Genomic DNA, 22,113 nt, shown 5'->3' on the forward strand with positions numbered 1-22,113 from the left:
ATTATCATAAAAATGATTCTTTTAATTATTGTAATAAATGATAATAATAATAAAGCAGTATATAAATACCAAAAATTTAGTTAACGATGACTGTATTATTTAATAATAACGCTAATTACATAAATACAAATGTTCACTAAACACAAACAAATAGTCACGAAAATCTACATTGTTTGTTGTTCTGTTTCAGGTACGTTACTTATTGTTACATTGAAGCCGCTGATAATGACATTCTTGCTCATAAAAGATGTAGTTCCGTTAATCTGGTGAGTAAATAACTGTAAGAGTGAATTAGTTGTGTCGATGCATGAAAAGAAATACGAAAATAATATACCGTGTTCGAGTTTCGAGAGAACTCCACTTTGTATCGAAAAAATTTCAGAACTTTATAAGAAGAAACTGAACAATTTTTGTACATTGATATTTTCTTTGAAACTTATAAAATTTAAGTTAAAAATGATTAAAACGTCTTAAGTATAATGGTATCAACTTTAGCGAAAAATTTCTAGAGATAGAAATTGTTTGTTTTCTTCTGATAAAGTTTTGGAAATCATTTCATAACTTTTAATTAGCTCTTCGGTTTTTATACAAAATTTTGAAAGCTTTATAAGGAGAAAATAACAATTTTTGTCTCTTGCAGTTTTACTCTAAAATCGATAGATTTGAATTTAAAAGTTATTAAAGAATCAACAGTTCTTGAGAAATCAATCATGTTTAACTGGATTTCAATTTAAACAAAAATTGCGAGATTCAAGACCTGTTTATTTTCTTCTCACAAAGCTCTTTGAATTTGTTTTCAATTTTTTAACAACTTTTCTTCGTGTTGAAAATATTCGAATCCCAAAGGAAGTCTCGTGGAAACCATTGCCTTTCACCCGTTCTGTAAGCCATCTTTCTCGACATGATATTTCCTCAAGGATCGTACTTTCACATAGCGCTTCGTCTGCTCCTCTTTCGTCTCTCCGATACGAGTCATTTCTCTTTCACAAAAACGCCTGTCTAACTGTTCAAAAGGCACGTTTCAGCTGGACTAACAGTGTCACGCATGATTAGTTTCTTAGACAGAATATCCGCTGGGAAAGTGTGTCAAGATGTTCGTAAGTTTCTCTATACTTGGTTGGCTTGAATAGTATTTTTATAATTAAGATAAATTTTAGTGTTTATTAGCAAAATATATTTGCGAACTGAGGTAACTGTTTCCAGGTTTATACTATTGACTTTTCAATAACTTCTAACATGGTTCTGTGTATTTTTGAAAAAAAATTTTGAGATACGAAAATTGTTTATTTTATTATTATAAAGCTTTGAAAATTTGTTTGTAATTCTTTAATATCTGAAGCAATAATAAATGTCATCAAAAATCTTAAAAAATATGTTGAAAAAGAAAATAACGTTGTTTATTGTTAATTAAGTTGATAAAAAGTTATAATTAACTTTTCAGTCCTTTAGAAGAACAGAATAAGCAATTGTCTGTTGCAATTTTCTTTTTAAATTGATTCAGTTCAAATTAAAAATGATTGATCTAGAATTTATATTTTCAGAAAGAAGAAAGAGCATTAAAAGAACTTTTTCATTTAAAAATAAGGGTTCAAGAAGACACAAATTTATGTCAGTATTGAAGTTGAGAACTGAATGTCAATATCTCAAAAAACAGAAACTTGTGATTTAAGTTATTTGGCCTAGGACCGCAGATATGTAATCGTTAGAATACACTTATAAAAAAGAGAAGGTAAATTATGATTCTACTAATCATAGGTCTATCAGAAAATGACACTATTAGCTGCAACTAGAAACAGAATAAGAACTAAAAAGGATATAATAAGAGTTCGTAGGAGGAGTCAGTCGAAAAACAAAAAAAGAGTGGAAGAAAGCCTGATTCCTCATATTAGGCTACGAGATAGTCTCCTTTCTAGGCCACAGGCCTTTATAAGTGGGTCACAAGTCATCAATTGCCTGCGGCACTCTCTTCAACCGCCGCTCGGTTGAACCCTCAAAGGTGGGTCGACCCACCTCTCGTGTTCTCTAGACCGTCTCATATCTGGAGCGAAGTAGCGTTCAGGCTCTCCTTTCGTTTGCATTGCCGTTATGGAGTCTGTTTTAAGATTCCTCTACTTGTAATTAGGCACTAAGTAGACCTGCTATTAGTGTCTTGAAAGAAGTCTCGTGGAATACATTAGAAGTAATGCTTTCCATGAGGCTTCTGGGACATGAATAAAAGGTATTTCTTTTAATTAAATACTGCCAACTATCATTTGAAGAAGTTGTCTTATGAAGAAAATGTTTTTACAAAAATTGCTTGTTAGGAAGCAAGACATTACATGGTAGTAACGTTTTTGTTGTACGTGAAATAGTGGGGAGGATTTGGAAATTGAATTTCTTTTTTTTATTCTATGTTGAAATATCAACTATTTTAGTTTTATTAATATATTCAGAGAAACAATTACAAAATTATTGATTTTTTTATAACCATTTATTCACCTTTGGTTTTTTTAAAAATAAAGAATTTTTGTTTCTTGCAATTTTTCTTTAAAATTTATGGAATTAAAATTAAAAATGATTGAAAGGTAAACAATTTAACTGACATTCTATCGATATGAAGGAAAAATTGTAAGAATACAACATTTTTTATTTTCTCCTCATAAAACTTTGGAAAATTTTCATAATTTTTTATCAATTTAATTTGTCTAACTAAATAACTACATTATTTATGATTCAATTATTTGTAACTTGAATTCTATCGGTTTTAATGGAAAATTGCGAAAGACAGAAATTTTTTATTTGTTTTCCTAAAGTTCTAGAAATTTTTTCTAATGTGTTCCGTGAGACATCTTTTAAAACACGAATAACAAGCAAGTATTTGTTCTGTGAGCTGTGTGATATATGGAAGAGACACATAGAAAGCAAGGAAAGGAGGCATCGAGAGTGGCAGTGGGGATAGACCTGTTCCTGGTGAATGTAGCAATAGTAGTGGTAGCTGCTTCTACAGCGACGTTGGAAGTGGCAGTCTAGCAGTGGGGGACCTCACTCGTGAAGGAGTGCCAGTGAATCAGCTTCAGTGTTATTCCAGCTGTGGCTGAGTACGCTTGTTCGATAGCAGGTGCGTTCTCGGTTGTAATATTGGGACAGCTACTTCTTGAAAACGTGGAGAATTCTATCTTTCATAAAATTATATTAAACCTACTTTGGGTCACCGATAAAATTGGACCAAAACAACTTTGAATTTTCCATAAAATCCTTCACCCAAAAAAGTCCTCTTCACAGTGTAACTCAGTCCAGTGTACAGTGTCACTTTCAATTTCCCTTTTAAAAAAATAAAATGTGTCTTCCATACAATTGCATCAAAAAATCTCTGTGTTTTTCATAGAATTGGAGTAAAACAAATTTGGGTATTCGATAAAATTAAATCAAAGCAACTTTGTATCTGCCATAAAATTGTACCAAAACTATATTGTGAAGTGTCACTCTCAGTTCTGTTATATTAAAATTGTTTAAAAAAGTGTATAGGACTTTTCCCAAAGACTAGTGTTTCTATTTACTGCGAATAAATTCAATAAAAATAGATATTATTAACTAACAATTGACAATGACTCAAAAAATTTTAAATGTGTGGTTCAGTTCATTTACAAGCCCTGAAAACATCGGCTCCAGATCTGAATCAGTGGATTAACAGTGGACTTTTAATCTGTGTCCTGTGACTGACGAAGTTTCGAACTTGGTTGCTGTTTATTTTCAATAAATTGAACCAAAATAAATATTGACAATAGACAATGGGCTAAAAATTGAAATGTTGGGTTCATCTCACAGCCCCAAAGACGTCGACTCCAGATTTTGGTTAGTCAACTAACAGTGGATTCTTAACATCTGATCTGTGGTTTGTGATTGAAGACGTTTCGAACCTATTGAAGCGGGAAATTCACTAAAATTAAAGAAATATATCAGTGTTGTGATTAATATACGAAGGAAAGTGAAAAAAATATTTTCTTTAATAAGAAAAGTTATTCTTTAATGGAAGCAACCATAAACAATTGAAGATATCAATTTTCTCACTATGAATAGACAGTCGAAGTATCGAACAGATAACGATGTTCGTATGTTGCATTTCGCTGGTTTCTGTTTGTCCTAGTTCTTACGTAATTTCAGAATTGCCTTTAGTTTTTGATTCTCCCTCATAAGTGGCATCGTTAAAGAGGATTATAAGATGAGCCTGGCCTCCCGGGGCACCTTAGAGGTGGACCATTACGTTGGCAGATGCTTAATTAGGCCAGGATTGCATAAGGTGACTGTTGGCAAGAAGGAGGAAGTTCTGAAAACAAGTTTTTATGGAGGACTAAGCTTCAGAGATTGTTATGATCACTGTCAGGGTTTTGTAAGTAGTTCTGACCACTGTCAGAACTTCATTCAGTGTCATCAGCAGTCTCAGGACACTTGGACAGGGGCTCCTTTAATTTCGGTGGCCTCTGGCGCACGGAGATGTGGTCAGAAATCCCTAAAAGTTATTCAAAAACAACAGCAGAAGCTTCAAGAACAGCAACAGCAAGAATCTATACAGGAGCTGCAGCAGGCTTCTAATCAACAAATATCGAGTCACCTGCCCTCTTGGGTAGACTCTTATTCAGAACAGATTCATCACCAACAGCAGCAGCAGATTTCTGACCAACAAATATCGAGCCATCAGTCCGGGAATCCTCAACAGCACCAACAGCAATCTCAGCAGCAGCAGTTCGTTTCTGAACAACAAATATCAAATCACCTGCTCTCTTGGGTGGATTCTTATCCACAACATGTTCAGCAGCAGCAACAGCAGCAGCAGCAGCAGCAGATGTCTGACCAACAAATATCGAGTCATCAATCCAGAAATCCACAACAGCGTCAAAAACAGCAGCAGCACCAACAGCTCCATCAGATTTCTGACCACCAAATATCGAGAAATATCATCCTCCCTAAGAGTCCACTCTCCAGGCTAGCTATTCACACCCAAGGAGCACCTCTAATTCTAGCTAACCGTTTTCATAACAGAGGCAAGCTACTAAATAATAGCTTAAACCCAAATTTAGGCATCACCAGTACTTTGGTCAACAGTTACGACCACAGTAGTGGAAACACTATAGCGATGAAGAATATAACCAGGTGTCCAGTTCCAAGGGCACAAAGATTGTCAGGACTTGAAGAGGCGAAAAAACAGCCAGGGAGTCTGAGTAATAAGGTAGATAAGGAAATGGGACCAGGAAGGAATATTAACATAGATTCTTTGAGCATTGCCAGTGATGAAAGTTCTGGGTCTAACAATTCTGAGAATAGTTTGCCTAGGATTATAAAGCCAAGAAAGCGTAGAAAGAAGGACAGGAAGCCCATCAATGGCCTAGGAAATTCTTCTGAAATTGGGAAACAAGAGCAACACCAAGTGTCTAGTTTAAATAGTCTTCTAAGGACCACAGAACAGTCAAATGTGATTCCACCAAAACCTTCTTATGAACAATGTTATGAGCTCCCACCTCCTCAGTTTTGGGCCCAGAGAAGGCTACCGATGGCTACCCAAGGCTACCTAAGGGAAAGTGTGCAGACTAGGGGTCTATCAACGCAGGAGATTGTCGACATCAAACAAAGCCATGCACACAGACACCTAGAAGTTGTCCTCGATGACAACAGGAACTTTCTTCCAGACCAAATCTACAAACTGCCTTTAAAAGGATTTAGGAATAATGGCGACTACCTAAACAACAGAAATAGTTCTCATTACTACGAGTATAGTAACTTAACAGAGTCCTTTCCTTGTGAAGAAGATCTCAAAAATAATTTAGAGTCTTCTTCTGGCGAAAAAGGCCTCAAAAGTAACTTAAAATCATCTCAGTGTCCTTACAAAGAAGATCTCAAAAGTGATTTAAGGTCTTTTTCTTGCAAAGAAGATCTCAAAAGTGTCTTAACGTCTCAGTGTCTTTATTGTCATCCTTCAGGTCTTTTATGGGATCAGGACTTTTATTCCTCTTTTCTGACACCCTCAAGGGACTTCTGTCCTAATTTGTCTCTGTGTCTCTCAAGTCTACCAGTGTTTTCGTCTCAAAGGACTTTAAATTGTCAGGAACAGAGACGAAGTAATCTTTCAGACAAAAAGCTTCTCAGTGCTGATAGTTCCCAGTCCCAGAAAGCAAAAGACAGTTCCAATAGTGTCCTTAGACGCAGCTGGAGTGATCCTAGTAACCACTGCAGCGAAATTAGCACTTCTGGAAGATCCAATCTTTGTTTTGGTGTCATTGGAGACAGGGGTCAGACTGAAAATGGCAAAAAAACACTCTGGCAAAGCGATATAATTGATGATCCTAGGAATAATATTGGATCTGGGACTACATCAACAAATCCAAAAGGATTGGAGGTCTCCACAGAGATCATAACGTCTCCGAATGGCCACAGGGACCTGGAAATAAGATTCTATTCTTCTGGGGCAGAGACTCCAGCGCCTGAAGAGGACAAAATTGTCTTAGCAGAGGAGAAAATCGTCATCACAGAAGATAAGGTTCTCTGCGAAGATTTGGAGGAGTCTGAAGAAGACTTCAGTGATATTTGGCGATATCATGATTCAAAGCTCCAGCAAGATTTTCATATATTACTACAAGCAGAGGAATGAAGGTCGATCTGAGAACTCATTTTTGACAAGTTTGATAGTGAAAAACTGTCTTTGAGGAACTTCAGGAACATTTGGAGATTTTACTACAAGCAGCAGAATAAAGGTGGAACTAGGGTTTCTGCTTTGAATATAATTCGTGTTAAGAAACTGTTTTTGTTGTGATTTGTTATCCAAATGATCCACATAGTGTCTTCATTTTATATTTGTTGTCCATTAGACTCACTAAGTGCCCATTTAATGAGCCTCACGAAGTTCCCAAATATAAAATATGTCGGCCCTCTGAAGGTTAGGATTGGATTAAGATTCGTTTTTGACAAATTTTGTGTTAAAAAGCTGTTTATGTGTAATTTGCTCTATGGGCCACATGGGTCACTCAGTGTTTTTATTGTATTTGTTGATCTTTAGGGGTCAGAGGTGGTCCATATTTGAGCACTTGGTGGCCTACTTAATGGTCCATTTAGTGAGCACTTAGAGGCCTACTTAGTGGTCCACTTAGTGATTTACTTAGTGGCCTATTTAGTAGCCTACTTAATAGCTTACGTAGTGGCCTACTTAGTGTCGTCGTTAAAAATGGTACATAAATTGTGTTCCATAATGATAGGAGGGAGTATTTCATGGTTTGTCTTATTGTAAACTACATATTAAAAGTGACCTGAACAGCAGTTCCAATGGTAGTTCATGAGTTATCGATGATCCACGTGGCAGGGAAGGTGTTAACATTGTGTCTTTGGGCCCCTAAAATATTGTGATCGTAAGAGTGTGGGGGGTCCAACTTGTGGAAAATTTATTTGTGGAGTGTCAAATTTGTTGAGAGTTAAATTTGTGGTGAGTTCGACTTGTAGGGATCACAATAATCACAATAATAAAGGAATTTTGGGAAGTTTTAAGGGAGAAACTACCCCTTTAATCCAAATCGCCCTTTTCCTTTCGGTGTTTATAGCTTGCAAAGCGCTATAAAAAAATGTTTCATACAAAAGTTTTACTGTTTTTCAAGACCTATAAGATGACTTTATAAAAATGTTGAAGAAACGAATTGTTTGTACCCCCCCCCCCCCCCCCCCCCCCCCCCCCCCCGACAAAAGTATTTTTATTTCAGATAAATAAAGAGCTTTTTGTTGTGAATTCAGCATTGTATAGCAATATACAATTATTCCATTTCTTGTATACAAAAACGCTACATCATTTCTGCGTAGTGTAATATTCGCCCTTATTGGTACGATGAATTGAAGTAAATATTCAATTATTACATTTTTTATTCTGATTTTCGGGTGTTATCGTTATCGTTGTTCGTTACAATGCCCTAACAATAATAACAAACCTTATTTTCTGACCTTTGAATGCTACCGGTAATGCAATATATTTTTTGTACACATATGACTTGTGTATGGAATGGCACAACTTGCATTGTAGTTGGCAGCTCTAGATGAACGAGAAAGAATTAAAAGGGGAGAAAAAATAGCAATATCAGTTAATTTTACACATGATATTTTATAATTTTTATTTATTTCAAAATTAAAAAACATACAATCAGGGAGTGACAGTAGTGTAGTATTTCGATCTCACCGTCTACAATAACGAAATAGGATTCTACAATACAATCCGACATTATATTCTGTTAATTTATTCATGTACTTATTGTACGTAATTTTCACAATAATGATACTCTTCGTAAAAATGTTTAAAGCAGATGTATTTTTTACACCAAGCACAACGAAAAATTGCAATTTCTCCGCATATGTGACACCTATGAATTTTGATATTTTGTTTTCCGAAACAATAATCAACTGGATTCTCGTAACGAGCTGGGCGATTTTCAAGGTATCCACTTTTAAACCATGAATGTTTAAACATATTATGAAATCTGGGGGAAGACAGCTAATTGTGAGTAAGAGATTGTAACTTTATAATGTTATTTCTCTGGTGCAAATTGACGTCGTAATTACGCAATATTATGTGATCAAGTAAAGTTTTTACGAAATTCTTCTAAATTCGAAAACCAAGAACATCTAAAGGTTGTAGCTGCCCTGTTGTCTTTTTTGATATTGTAAGAATAATTACTTCTTTACCATGAGGTACAAGCTGTTGCACGTGATTTGGGCAATGTCCACTCCAAGAATCCAACAATAATACGCTTCGATCTTTCACTTGTGGCAAATATACATGTATGAACCAAGTTTTAAAATGATCGTCAGTTAATTTTCCAGATTTTGACGCTGAAACGTAAATATTGGATGGTCTGAATAAGGTACTAGCTACCACTGGTCCGAACTGTCCATTTGGTTCTTTCAGAACTAAATAGAGAGGTGAGAGTAACTTTCCATCTGCAGAAATAGTTGGTTGAATGGTATAGCTGTAAGTAGTTGCTGATGTAGATTGTATGGCAGCTTCTATGGTTTTTTTATCCGCGTACAGCTAATGTTCGGCCAGAATGTAACTCCAAATTGAAACCACTTTCATCGGAATTGAATACATTTTCTGCTCCATAATTCCTAATCTGTGGTTTCACAGTTCTTATAAAATTATCTATTGCCAGGTTGAGATCTTCAGTATTTTGTGGACGAGGACGAGATATGAATTTCGTTATTTTTCGCGAAACTATATCATGAACACCTTTAAAGTTTGATATCCACGAATGACTTGCTTTAAATGATGGAAACTCGACATTTTCTTTTGCTTCATGCGCCCACCTTTGAAGATCTCTATCATGAATTATGCCACCTTCGTCAATAGCATCAGTAAATTTCGCAAGGACATAATTCGAAACATACAATAACTTGTCCCTTCGCGCGCCATCTGCTTCTACATATTTTTCCCATCTATATAATTGCTGAGGGTATTTAACTTTTCGAAAACGATGTTGCACTGTTTGAAACGATTTCCGTTTACTCGTGGCACTTTTCCAATATTCTACCGCCCTTTTCTTGTAGTCAAAATCGACTTCCCCTTCTTCGTCTTGTCCTTGTTCTTCTGGAAGACAAACTTCAGTTTCTTGTGCAAGTTCGGCATTCGTAATGTCATCAGGTGACGTATCTACAAACTCTGCTTCTATTGATCTTGATTCTTCAAAATCCAAGGTGCCAGCTCGTTCTGCCGTAAATGATTCATCCTCCATACTTCGAAGTATAATTTCCTCTAATATTTCCGATAAGATGATCTCCTTATAGTTCACAGGAGTGAGGGTATACCTCGAGAAGTATGCTGTTGTAAAGAGCAAATTAATTACATTTGCCGGATTTATGAATACTATTTTCAGTAGATGAAGCACTAACTGGCGAAAGTTATAACCTCCACTCTTTAAACTCATTAACTAGTTATGCGTTTGCTTGCTTCTTGCATACTTCTATACAACTATCAGCAGCACACAGAGGTCAGAAAAACAAGACGAGCTACTGCTTATGATATTGTATTTGTCACGACTGACAATGAGGTCCCAGGAATCGAGTTTTTAAAAAAAAAGTTATTATCTACAAGGCGAGAATATTACAAACGGAAGAATTATTTTACAAACGAGCACGAGAGTTACGTGTAGGGACGAATGTATGCGAATGAATCCGCTGCTACTGATGCTGTCTTATACCATGGTTATTTATGCATTTGGAGAAAATAGCTGTGCGTTGGAGGTGTTTCCCAAATTCCTGCATTCTTGGATGTCATATACTCAATAACCAGATATCAAGAGAAATCAGAAAAATTGGGTGTGTTATTGCCATCTAACTATAACTATCTCTATCTAACTAATAATATTGTTACGTACATCACTTTTATTTATTATATATCTTTATAGTACACACATTATTTAGTACTTAATTGAAAATAACATTTACATTTGCTTCTAAATTTACACATGCTTTTGTAGCGCTTACGTGCAGAAGCTCCAGACAAATACTTCAGTGCCTACTCAAGCTTTGTAAAAATAACATCACGCTTGAAACATATCAAAATGTTAAAAACAGAAGAAATTTCTTATCGAATTCATCATTTAATTGTTTCGGACTGCCGTAATAAATTCAAAGGTCAGAAAATAAGGTTTGTTATTATTGTCGGGGCATTGTAACAAACAACCATAACGACAACACCCGAAAATCGGAATAAAAAATGTATTGCTATACTATGCTGAATTCACAACAAAAAGCTTTTTGTATGAAACATTTTTTTATAGCGCTTATACTTTGCGAGCTATTACCGAATGGAAAAGGGCGATTTGGATTAAAGGGGTAGTTTCTCCCTTAAAAGTGCGTATGGGCAGCTACTTTGTACGGCAAAATTCTTAGGTAGAACCATAGAATAATTGTACAAAGTTTCATTAAAATCGGCGATTAACACTTCCTAAACTTCCCTTGTAAGTATAAGTAAAAAGATTTCATTGCTAAATTAGTCGAATTGGTCGATGAAAAATAAATTTGTAAGAACTGTATGAGTTCAATGAGTGAGAGAGAATTATTGTTAGTTATCATTGTTAGCGTTGAGGGGTCTAAAGATGCACAGTGGGCCCAAAGACGTCAAAACCCTTCCACAATACAATTTTTATAAGCAACGAATATTTTTTATATGAATTATGGATTATGAAACATTGCATAACACTTTAAAGTATTTTAAGAAAAATAAAATAAAAATTGGGAAAATAAAATTGAAATGATTTATATGCTGTATTTTTGAAAAGACAAAATAAAAATTATTAGAAGAAAAAATTGATCATAAAAATTGTTAAATGCTAAAAAGCTTAATTAAAACAGGTTGAAATAGAAGGGTGTCTCAGGAAACGGGAAATAATTTGTGAAAATTGTGTTATGAGCCTAAATATTATAATTGTCGAATATTATTTCCTCAGAACTTTTCTTTGAAAAGTAAATATTATTAAGAAAATAATATACTCTATCCTGATATGTTCTATATAATGTTTCTTTGGTGATATTGTGTTCAATTTTTGGACATTGAGACATTTCTTTCATCGAAAACGGTATCTCTGTGATTCAAGACGAAATATTATTGATATTATTTTTATGATACTGTGTGAAGATATACAAAGCATGAAATACACGATTTTATGAAGAAAATTATCTTAATTGATTTTCATTTCCCTTATAAAGAGAAAAGAATATAAAAAAGTGATTATTGAAAAATCGATAATTTTTTATTCTTCAATTAAAAAATTGCAGTAGACAAAAATTTCTTATTTTCTTCTAATACAGATCTGGGACTTGTTTTATAACATTGTATTGTTAATTAAGTTCATAAAAAACTATGTGGAAATTCCCAGAGCTTTAGAGAAAGGAAATAAATAGTTCAACAAGAGGCGACAATATATTTCTTATTGTTCTTCTAGTAGGGACACAGCTCTACATATATGTACTCCTAGCAAAGTCTATTTCACATTGCGTCAAGACGCGGTTTCCTGTTGCTCGGCTAGCCTCCTTTCGCAGACGGTTTCTTGGCAGTCGCAAAGGAGGTCGCGAAAAATGGATTAGGTGGAAGGCACCTAGGGAGAGAGCGGAACGCTTGCTGTGGCCGGCGAACAAACGGTGAGAAAACTGCAAGTGAAGGGAGATCCCACCTCTCGAGCATCTGTTCTCTATTTATAACTTGTGAGAGGAATCCTAGCTTGCGAAAGCTTAGCCAATCTGCAACAGGGAGCACCTTCAGATAAACTAGTAGAAGTATGACTAAAATTGTTTATAATAATAATATCAAAAGTAGGAAAGGTATAAATTCAGAGTTCTAATATATTAATAATAAAAGAAGTAGGCAAGGTATAATTCAAATTGTTTATATTTCTAAGAAAATACAGGAAGTATGATTCAAATTGTTTATTTTTATAAAGAAATAACAAAAACAGAAAGAGTATAATTCACAGATGATTCGTTAGAAAAAGAGGTAGGAGGGGATCAGATTTTTCTTTACACGAGTTTAACTTTGGCTTCCTATATTATTATGGTCACAGTATTTCTAATCCTATTCAATATACTGCTGACTACACAATTAGGGATGTGAACGTATTATTTGTTCTAATTAGTATTAGGTGTTGCCTCGCTTTCAAGAATATTAATAAAGTGTTAGTAGGCCTGTGTTGGAGTCATGGTTTACATTTGCTAATGAAAAAGTAATGTTAATTAAAAAAAGAAAAAGGTACTAGTGGTAGAGAACTATCAATAGTTACTGATTACAGCCACCGTTGAAAACCATCAATGATTTTTTCTGACTATCAATAGTTTCCGATAGTGAAAATTTGTATTACGTCATGGTACTTTAATTTTTGATTTTTTAAAATAAGTATAATTAACAATTTATGCAAGTAATAGCATCTATATTAAAATCAACGTAGATCTTAAAAGATATGTTTAAATAGAATTTAATGTTATTAACTGTTAATTAAGTTGATACAAAATTATAGAAAAATTCTCAATTTTATAAGAAGAAAAAAAAGTTTTTGTTCCTTGCAATTTTTTTAAAAATTAATAGAAATCAAATTTAATATTATTGAAAAGTAAATCATTTTTTAAATTCTTACCTCGAACATTATATAGTGTCGTCCAGAGTTATCAGAAATTTTAGGGTGTGGTTCTACGTGTTAAAATAAGACGAAAATGAAGATAGACGAAATTGCGTTTGGAGCTTTGTTTTCAAGTTATTAATTGTTATTAATGATAATACCCAAAATACGCATAAAATGTGTCTGCCTTAAGATGTATTCTACCGATTTCACCGTGTCTAACTTTACTAATGTATGTTACCAGTAGAATGACTTTCAAATCAACCATATTTCACGCGTACTTTAAGTGTTATCCCAACAATTAATAACTTGGAAACGAAACCGAAAACACAATTTTGGCTATTTTTATTTCTCGTCGTATGTTAACATGTAGAATCGCCCTTTAAAATTTCTGACATCTGGTATCGAACATCCTGTACATATTATAGTCGATAGTATATAGAAGATATAATCCATAGAATATTTCTAAAAAGGAAAATAAGAAAATAAAACAAAAAAAGAAACGATCTTTAGATAGCTCACTGTTCCTATTCCCAAACGCCAGTGGTTAACCTTCCGGAAGCCGTTCCAGCGATCTTCCGGGGATTGTCTCTGCCACTCGGTCATGGTCTATTTCCGGCACTGGGCGATCGCTTAACGACGCATTGTACGTTCGTATTTATGATAGAAGCGATAGATAGAAGGTAATAAATACTGTTAGACTGACATTAGCGTTGCCAACGGTGCAGATCCTCTTTTTCCACTGCTTCCTCTGTTAGGGGGACAATGAGAAAGGTATTTTTCTGAGTATTCTAACAGTATAATTTTTATTTTATTTTAGTTTAGATTCGTTTAGTTTAATTTAGTTTAGTTTAGTTTAGTTTAGTTTAGTTTAGTTTAGTTTAGTTTAGTTTAATTTAGTTTAGTTTAGTTTAGTTTAGTTTAGTTTAGTTTAGTTTAGTTTAGTCTAGTCTAGTCTAGCTTATTTTAGATTATTTTACACTATTTTATCGTAGAGGAGAACGGATTTTTTATCTTTGGCCTAGCTCCCAATAACCTTTTAAAGATATAAAGAGCAAAACCTATGCCTTAGGAAAGTATGTATGTTTATTGGTTTATCATTTGACCCACGTTTCAGTCTCATGTGGTAAGCAGTCAAAGAGCTATGACAATTTTCTGTAGTCATTGTTACAAGCATGAAGATAACGTACCTACTATGGGGATAGAAATAACATTAATTGTTTTCAAAAAGATTTAAAAAAAAAAAAAAAAAAAAAAAAAAAAAAAAAAAAAAAAAAAAAAAAAAAAAAAAAAAAAAAAAACAACAACAACAACAACAACAACAACAACAACAACAACAACAACAACAACAACAACGTTTTGTCCAATACGAAACAGAACTTTTTATTATAAAAAACGATAGAAATGAGCATTTAAATAAACATATTTTAGGTAATAATAAAAAAATATAGGCATATTATATTTTAAATAACGAAAGATAAAAAGTATAATCTACTTCATATATTTCCTTGGTATCGTGTGTTGGTTTAATGATCTTTTTATATCTACTCCAAATTACAATTATGATAGATGTAGTGAAGATCACGTATAGCGCAGTCTTCGTAGGACCAGCTGTTATAATTTAGACATTGGATCCACTTTTCTCTTGAACAGTTTTCATTAAAGGGCTACAAATAAATCACCATATACAGTTATTGTCATATGAAAAATTCCAATCCTGTATGCTACTTTGCTTGCCTTCTTTCTTCATGGTTTTCGTCGTAACATGTTACTTTCATCGGTATAGTAACGTGTTATTTTTGCCTCTATCCATGTCTTCAAGAATAAAGGTGTTATACCCCATAAACAACAAAAGACTTTTTGAAAACGAGTACAAGAATTTATAAACACATTTTTATTATCTAAGAATGCTTTGGCAAATGATTGGTTCAATATCTACAGGGTGTCTTGTTTAAGTAATTACAGCAGGATATCTCGGAAGGAGTTATAGTTATTAAAAAAATGTTCGTACAAAAGTTGTTTGATAGGACAGACTACATCATATAGTAGTAATTGTTTACTTGTGGGTGAAGTAGTGGAGATCTGAAGGTCAATCTAATTTTCTTAAATGGAATGTTATATTTTTTTCTTCAGAAAGTAACAGCAGGTACTGAGGCAAATCCAAAGAGGTGCTATACGATATTATTCTGATTTTGATAAAGGCAAATCGTTAGCTTATGTTTACGTTCTGCATCGGTCGACAGCCAACAGCTAGCAACCGCTGCTGAGCAGCGTCGGTAGCAGCGTCCGTATCAAGTTACTGCAATTATGATACATGTTATAAACAGAGATTGAGGATTATAGCTAATGCCATAAATTATCAATTATAACTTTCATTTACCAGTTAAATAATTTTGTATCCTTCTACGTGTCCACCATCGTTGAAAATACATATTTGTAATCTTTTTAAGAATTGTTTCTCAATAGTTTTTAACATTTCCTCCGATATTGATCTGCATGCTATTGTAATTCTTGTTCGTAAATCATTTACGTTTTCGACTGGTGTCTGAAAGACTACTTGCTTTAAATAGTTCCACAGACAAAAAATTACACGGAGAAAGATCTGGCGATCTTGGAGGCGATGTACTTGGTCCGCCACGTCCAATCCATTTATTTTTGAAATTATTATTTAGCCAGTTACGAACTGCTATAGTATAATGGGGAGGAGCTCCATCTTGTTCAAACTAAAAATTTTGTCTTTGTACTAGTGGCATTTCATCCAAAGTATCAGATAACTCTGTTTCGAGAAATCTTAAATACCTAGGGGTATTTAAGGAGTAAATAACTCCTTCCGAGATATCCTGCTGTGCTCACTTAAACATGACACACTGTATAGTTTAACTATGAATGTTAATAAAAAAACTAAAAAATACAAACTTACCTGGATGATCTAAATATCAATACACAAATTTTGCTTGATCACTTGCAATTTGTATTAGTGCTCAACGCTAATCTATGAAACATAAGAAACATTACTATACATATACAGGATGTCCTACATAAGTCGGCGAAGTTCTTAAGGGAAGATTCGTGAGGTGATACTAAACAATTTGTTTCTTTACAAAAATGTTCTCTGAAGCTTTGTTAACGAGTTATTAACGAAACACTTCGACCAATCAGAGAGCGCCTATAGCGGATGGATGACCGTCCAGGAACAGGACACAAGTTACGCGTAGCGTTTACTGCTGGCTGTGCTCTAATCTTGTACAAAAAACTCAAGTTCTCTACGTTATTGCCAAATTTCTCTTAAACTATTGGAATAAAAAGTATGAAAAAAATCAGGGACATGTTAGTTATTGCAACACATATTATGGCATTTTTTTTAGATTTTTAAATTAATTATCCAAGTTGTAAAAAATAGAAAACGAGGAACAAGATTTTAAAAATACGGATTTAGTACTGTAGGAAAACCGGGTTTATGACTATATTAATTCAGTACATAAATATCACTAATACCATTGTATAATATTTTTTTCGCATTTTTTAACCTGATACGCCACAGCAAAGAAATAAAAAGCAATATTTTCATAGTTCCTACGGATTGTACATTATTTTACTATGTATTAAAACATTGAAAATTGAACAAAAATACTTATTTCATAAGGAATGACCGAAAACTGGACGTATTAGTTGCTATAATCGATAAAAAGTACGGAAACATAACTTTTTATTTTTTATATTATGACGGTCCAAAGCAAAAAATGTTCAAATAAATTGAGGTTAATAATATGACTCCCTCATTCGATTGAACTCTTTATTGGATGGTGAGTAAGTAGACATGTAATTACTATCGGTAAAACTCACCCATTCAGAGAGGAATTCACCTGCTGCCTGAACACTTGCTCCACTGGGTCACTGTGCCGATCCTGGTCGTTGGGGGGTGATGCACAGGTAGCATACAGCACAGGTCCTACTGATCGCAGGTGTACAACACCACAGGAAGCCACCTTGCATTTATGACACTCTGCGGTAACTAATCTGATCACTTCACGAAACGAGCACTTGACCTCTTAGTGACCGACAACCGCGGAACGCATCGAATTAAAAGCCCCACGGTCGTGGAATAGTTTGAAACGTTTTGCGGCGCGACGTTCGCGATGCCGTGCCTTTCCCTGAATAAATACAAGATGTTGCACAGTTCGACGGCGGAATTACGATCGATACTGACGATTTTTTCGGAAGTCTCTTTCCTCATGCCCTCGCATACCTCCACCGCGACTTCTCGGGGTGTAACTTCGTCGATATACTCGAATTTGATTTGTTGGTTGACACCAATAACGTTGGGTCTTCCTCGGTTACTTTTTTTAGTGGAGCTGGTAGTCTCCTCTTCGGATCGAAAAAGTCGCAATAAATTCATGGGGGAAAGCAAAGACATATTGGATTAGTGTAGGAGACGGCAACGAGTGTCTCGCAAATCATTGGTATTGCCCTACAAGTTCGAGGGAGCCATCGGTACTCGAGAGTGAAGGGTCGCTTCGCGCTTACTTTTTCGATCTGAAGAAGAGACTACTACATCTACTAAAAAAAGTAACTGAGGAAGACTCAATTTCGTTGGTGTCAACTAACAAATCAAATTCAAGTATTTCGATGAAGTTACATCACGAAAAGTCTCGCTGGAGGGACGCGAGAGCGCGAGGAAAGAGACTTCAGAAAAAATTGTCAGTATCGATCGTAATTCCGTCACTGAACTGTGTAACATCTCGTTCTTATTTACGGAATGCCACGGCATTGCGGATATCGCGTCGCAAAACGTTTTAAAATAATCCACGACCGTGGATTTAATTTATTTAACCGTTAACCTCAATTTATTTAAATATTTTTTGCTTTGGTCCATCGTAATTAAAAAAATACTATGGCATATCAACTTAAAAAATGTGAAAAAAATATTATACAATGGTATTAGTGATATTCATGTACTGAATTATTATGATCGTAAATCCGATTTTGCTACAATACTAAATTGGCATTTTTAAATTCTTTTTCTACGTTTTTTATTTTTTACAACCTGGATTTAAAAATTTGAAAATATTCCATAACATGTGTCGCTATAGCTAATGTGTGCCTGATCTTTTTCATAATTTTTATTCCAATAATGTAAGAGAAATTGGGCAATAACGTAGAGAACTTGAGTTTTTTGTAGAAGATTCGAGCACAGCGAGTAGTAAACGCTACGCGTAGCTTGTGCCCTGTTACTGGTCGGCCATTCGCCCGCTATAGGCGCTCTTTGATTGGTCGATGTTTTTCGTTAATAACTCGTTAACATAGCTTCAGAGAACATTTTTGTAAAGGAAAGGATTGTTTAGTATCACTCCAGGAATCTCCCCTTAACGACTCCGCCAACTTACGTAGGATATCCTGTATAACTGTGTAAAAGAAACTTTTCGAAAACGTTTATAGAAAGAGGAAGAAGGCTTGTTAGTTTCATAACGCCATTACTTTTGTCCTCGCGGTTCGCTGTTATACTCTGTGTTATTGTGTTTTACTACATTTACTCTATTTTATTCTGTTGTCTTTCCTGTCCTTTTCTATTCGTTCTGTTCCTTTCCATTCCCAAAAAGTATTTGCATTTATAATTATATGACTGATATAATTTAATTTTCCGTATGTAGTTCTGGCCATTCTTTTTTTTATTATTAATAATGAAAAGAAACGAAGAGGGAAAGCGAAGCGAGAAAGCAACACAGACAGAAAGGGGAGAAAAGATTAAAAAAATACCACTATGTACCAACAAAAGTTGTCCTCGGTCGAATTGTATATCGACAACTTTATTTTATTATTGTACGTACCGTTGGTCTAGAAATCTAGAAGAAATCGAAGCATCAAGTGGGAGTGCTGCCTAATATAAACAGATAATAACAACAAATTGTTATCCTGCAAGAAGTTGAAGCCCTCACATTCCCCTATTCCTATCACTTTATATGTCTAGTGTCACAAACATGCCACAAATCGTTTGATTAATTTTACGACCACATTATATTTCTAATTGAACTATATCTTGTCGTATAATGGTTACAGTGAAATGCACATAAACTTCACAAAGTGAAGATTTTTAATGTTCTTCTTTTGCTGCTCTCACTCGGAAGCTTCTTGGCGGAGACGAAAGCTGCCTTTGAGAGTCTTCTGAGTCAGTTTTACAGCGGGACAAACCTAGATTCTTGTATTCAAAGCTTCCATAGACGTATCCGCAAATTGGACAAATCATGCGAACCTTTTTGGCGCGCTTCATCATTAGAGGCACGAAGCAAAATGGCCAACATCTGTAACGAGTCATATTATTTTCTTAATTTTCTATCTGCAGCCTGGCTCACATGCAGTTTTTATTGTTTATAATATCACACAAAGAATGTATCGCTATCAGTCGAATATGCCCCCCCCCCCCCCCCCCCCCCATGCTCACGCGTTTTGTCCAAAATATTGAAAAACCTATGTCTAAATCCTGTATCTACGGACATGCGCGTTTGTGTTTTATGTTTTTCTGATTCAAATGATTCAAAAAAATTGTTAGATACTCTTTCAAGTCTGCAGAATATTATCCAATAGGTTTCATTTCTATATTGAGAGCTAACCTAACCTAAATCCTTTAATTATTTTGCAGATAATTTTTAACATAGTATTCGAAGTAATTTATTTCATTAAATCTCCGTTTCTTAGATAAATTCATATCATTTGAATAAAATAAATAAAGCGCGAGCAGTAGAAAATTAAATTTTGTAACAAGTACACTCACATTAGTCTGGCTTTTGGTATAACCTGACTGGTATAACTATAATTTCTATAATCTATATCTACTATAAATATCTATCGAGCAACGGAAACGTGTTATCGTAATTAAAGTACAGCATATAGATGTTGAAAATAAAAATAGTATTTATATTATACAAACTATTGCTTAAATATTAGGAGAACAGCCGGCTAAGAACCATATTTTGTGTTTTAAAAATATTCGAGCAGTTTATAAATTTTAGTTGAAAATCTAACATGATAATTTTTTACAGAGTTACGGACAAAATAGAATAGATACGTGTTTGTTGCAGATAAAAAGCTTGTAATTCTATGCTTCTTTTTAATTAATTACTAGGTTTTCTATTCCTGAATCCTTGAAAAAATGTATAGTTTTTTTTACTTCGTATATTGGTGCATTGACCTGTTACAAGATAAAATCATGAGTGACACATATTTTTTCCACAAATATTTTCAAATTTTCATTTATTGAGACAACATATCGACTGCGTTTACAGAATCCGTTAATTGCTACCAAATTTCCAAAGCTAGATCAAGAAAAACGCTCCACATCATAATACTACTTTTGGCAAAAAGTTTTTGTCTAACTGTAACAATATTATTTAAAAATATTATATTTTTTGAAATATAAAATGCTATTGTACATGTATAAAATATATGGGAAAATAGGTGAGTTTGGTGCGATAGTAATTTACATTTTTACTATAACTACAATATTTTTAAATAACTTTGTATTCTTTCGTTTGACCTTTTGCGTCTTGCAAAAGGAACCATGGGTCGCAACTCAACCATTCGTTTTGAAAATAATATTAAAGTTTCAATTATTCTTAAATTTTCTTTACTTAATCTGTTTATATTTTGTCGCACATAAATAACTCAATGTAGTGAAGAGTTATACTGTTGCAATTCTAGTAATCGAGAAGTAACAAATGTGGATTAGGTCTACTTCCTATCTATCTTCTATCCACCGTGTTTTAAACATTTCGTTCAAAAATCGGCGAACTGGTTCATTATAGTAGTGGTAGAGTAGATGCAGTGTAATGTAGTATAATTTGACGTTCTCTCAAAAGTTGAGTTCACAGAAAGTACAGATACATCGTTCTTGTTAATCGCGTGAGTAAATAAATAGGGCCAGTGATATGATTTCCAATTATTTCAACCCACATGTTGGAAAACCATTCTTAATTAAATCTTTAGACTATTGGATGAGAATTTCTATACCTGAACTCAAATTCTCACATTTTGTAGAAGAAGAATGTTGCTATTCGGAAATCTGTATTCGTCTGTAAATAGCACATATTTCAAAAAGTAAAGTTCATGTTCTATTTTATGTAGCACCGAACGGCAAAAATTTCTTCGAGTGGTATGGTTATTTAATTATAGTTATTGAACAAGTTGGATTCTATAAAATCATAGGTTTCTTTTTCGAATTATTTGTCGCATTGTCGAGTAGGAATTATCCGTCTATTCGAGCTAACCGTTTTCTCTCTCCGTCAAAGCACGAGATCGATTTGCACCCCAAGATACATGTCGCAATACTAATTGTTGATGCTGTTGATTTAGTCGTAAAAATTCGCGTGGAGTTGGAATTTCTTCTGAACCTAACGATCTTTCATTATTTCTTACAAAAATCTGGTATACTCCTCGAGCATAAAAAGCAGTTCAGTGTTCAACTTCAGTGTCATCAATAACACAATTAATTCAATCTACAGGCTATTTCCTTTAACTGGAAACGGTGAAATATCTTGTGAACGACTGATACGATAAAAAATGTTCTTACACAAATTGGTTGGTATAAAAGGGGACATTACATGATGGTGTAAATGACTTTTTAGTCAACAGAGTACTGGAGGAAGTTTCAAAATCAAATTACTTTTTATTAATTGAACCTTATATTGTTCTTACTTACCACACAATGGTATTTGTTGAGACTAATTCAACGAGGTACCATATGGTAATATAATGTGGTAATTTCTTGAAGTACAAATCTAGAAACGTGTACATTTTTTGAGAGTCGAGTAAATACGAATCATTGCCAGAAATATGGAGGATCATTCAAGACAATATAAATAGATAAAGTTAAGTACTATCCCCCTTGTTTAATTCAAACAATAACAGAACTTTGACGATTTTGAATGATTATGAATATCATTTTTGTTATTCGTTTTAAGAATTTCTTTTCAACATTTTTTGAATGCTTCTTCATTATCTATAAGAAATTTTTTAT

The 22,113-nt window shown here is 34.0% G+C and overlaps 3 protein-coding genes across 6 annotated transcripts in view; 2 read left to right on the forward strand and 1 right to left on the reverse strand.

Moving 5' to 3' along the window:
* The window catches only part of Twin (CCR4-NOT transcription complex subunit 6-like twin), a 227,186-nt gene that overhangs the window by 41,615 nt on the left and 163,458 nt on the right, over positions 1-22,113 (forward strand). The window lies entirely within an intron of this gene.
* Positions 4,081-7,652, forward strand: LOC143187331 (uncharacterized). Its single transcript, XM_076391460.1, has one exon. It carries the CDS (start codon positions 4,199-4,201, stop codon positions 6,617-6,619), a length of 2,421 nt encoding a protein of 806 aa, XP_076247575.1. The 5' UTR covers positions 4,081-4,198; the 3' UTR covers positions 6,620-7,652.
* Positions 8,099-10,154, reverse strand: LOC143187334 (uncharacterized). The gene is made up of 2 exons (XM_076391465.1): positions 8,686-10,154; positions 8,099-8,480 (listed from the first exon to the last, which is right to left on the reverse strand). Exon 1 carries the CDS (start codon positions 9,921-9,923, stop codon positions 9,018-9,020), a length of 906 nt encoding a protein of 301 aa, XP_076247580.1. The 5' UTR covers positions 9,924-10,154; the 3' UTR covers positions 8,099-8,480; positions 8,686-9,017.

Source organism: Calliopsis andreniformis, unplaced genomic scaffold, assembly GCF_051401765.1.
Source record: "Calliopsis andreniformis isolate RMS-2024a unplaced genomic scaffold, iyCalAndr_principal scaffold0022, whole genome shotgun sequence".
In the NCBI taxonomy this organism is placed as follows: Eukaryota; Metazoa; Arthropoda; class Insecta; order Hymenoptera; family Andrenidae; genus Calliopsis; species Calliopsis andreniformis.

Coding starts and splice junctions, on each gene's coding strand:
- LOC143187331 (XM_076391460.1), top strand. CDS start 4,199: ATGAGCCTGGCCTCCCGGGGCACCTTAGAGGTGGACCATTACGTTGGC.
- LOC143187334 (XM_076391465.1), bottom strand. CDS start 9,923: ATGAGTTTAAAGAGTGGAGGTTATAACTTTCGCCAGTTAGTGCTTCAT.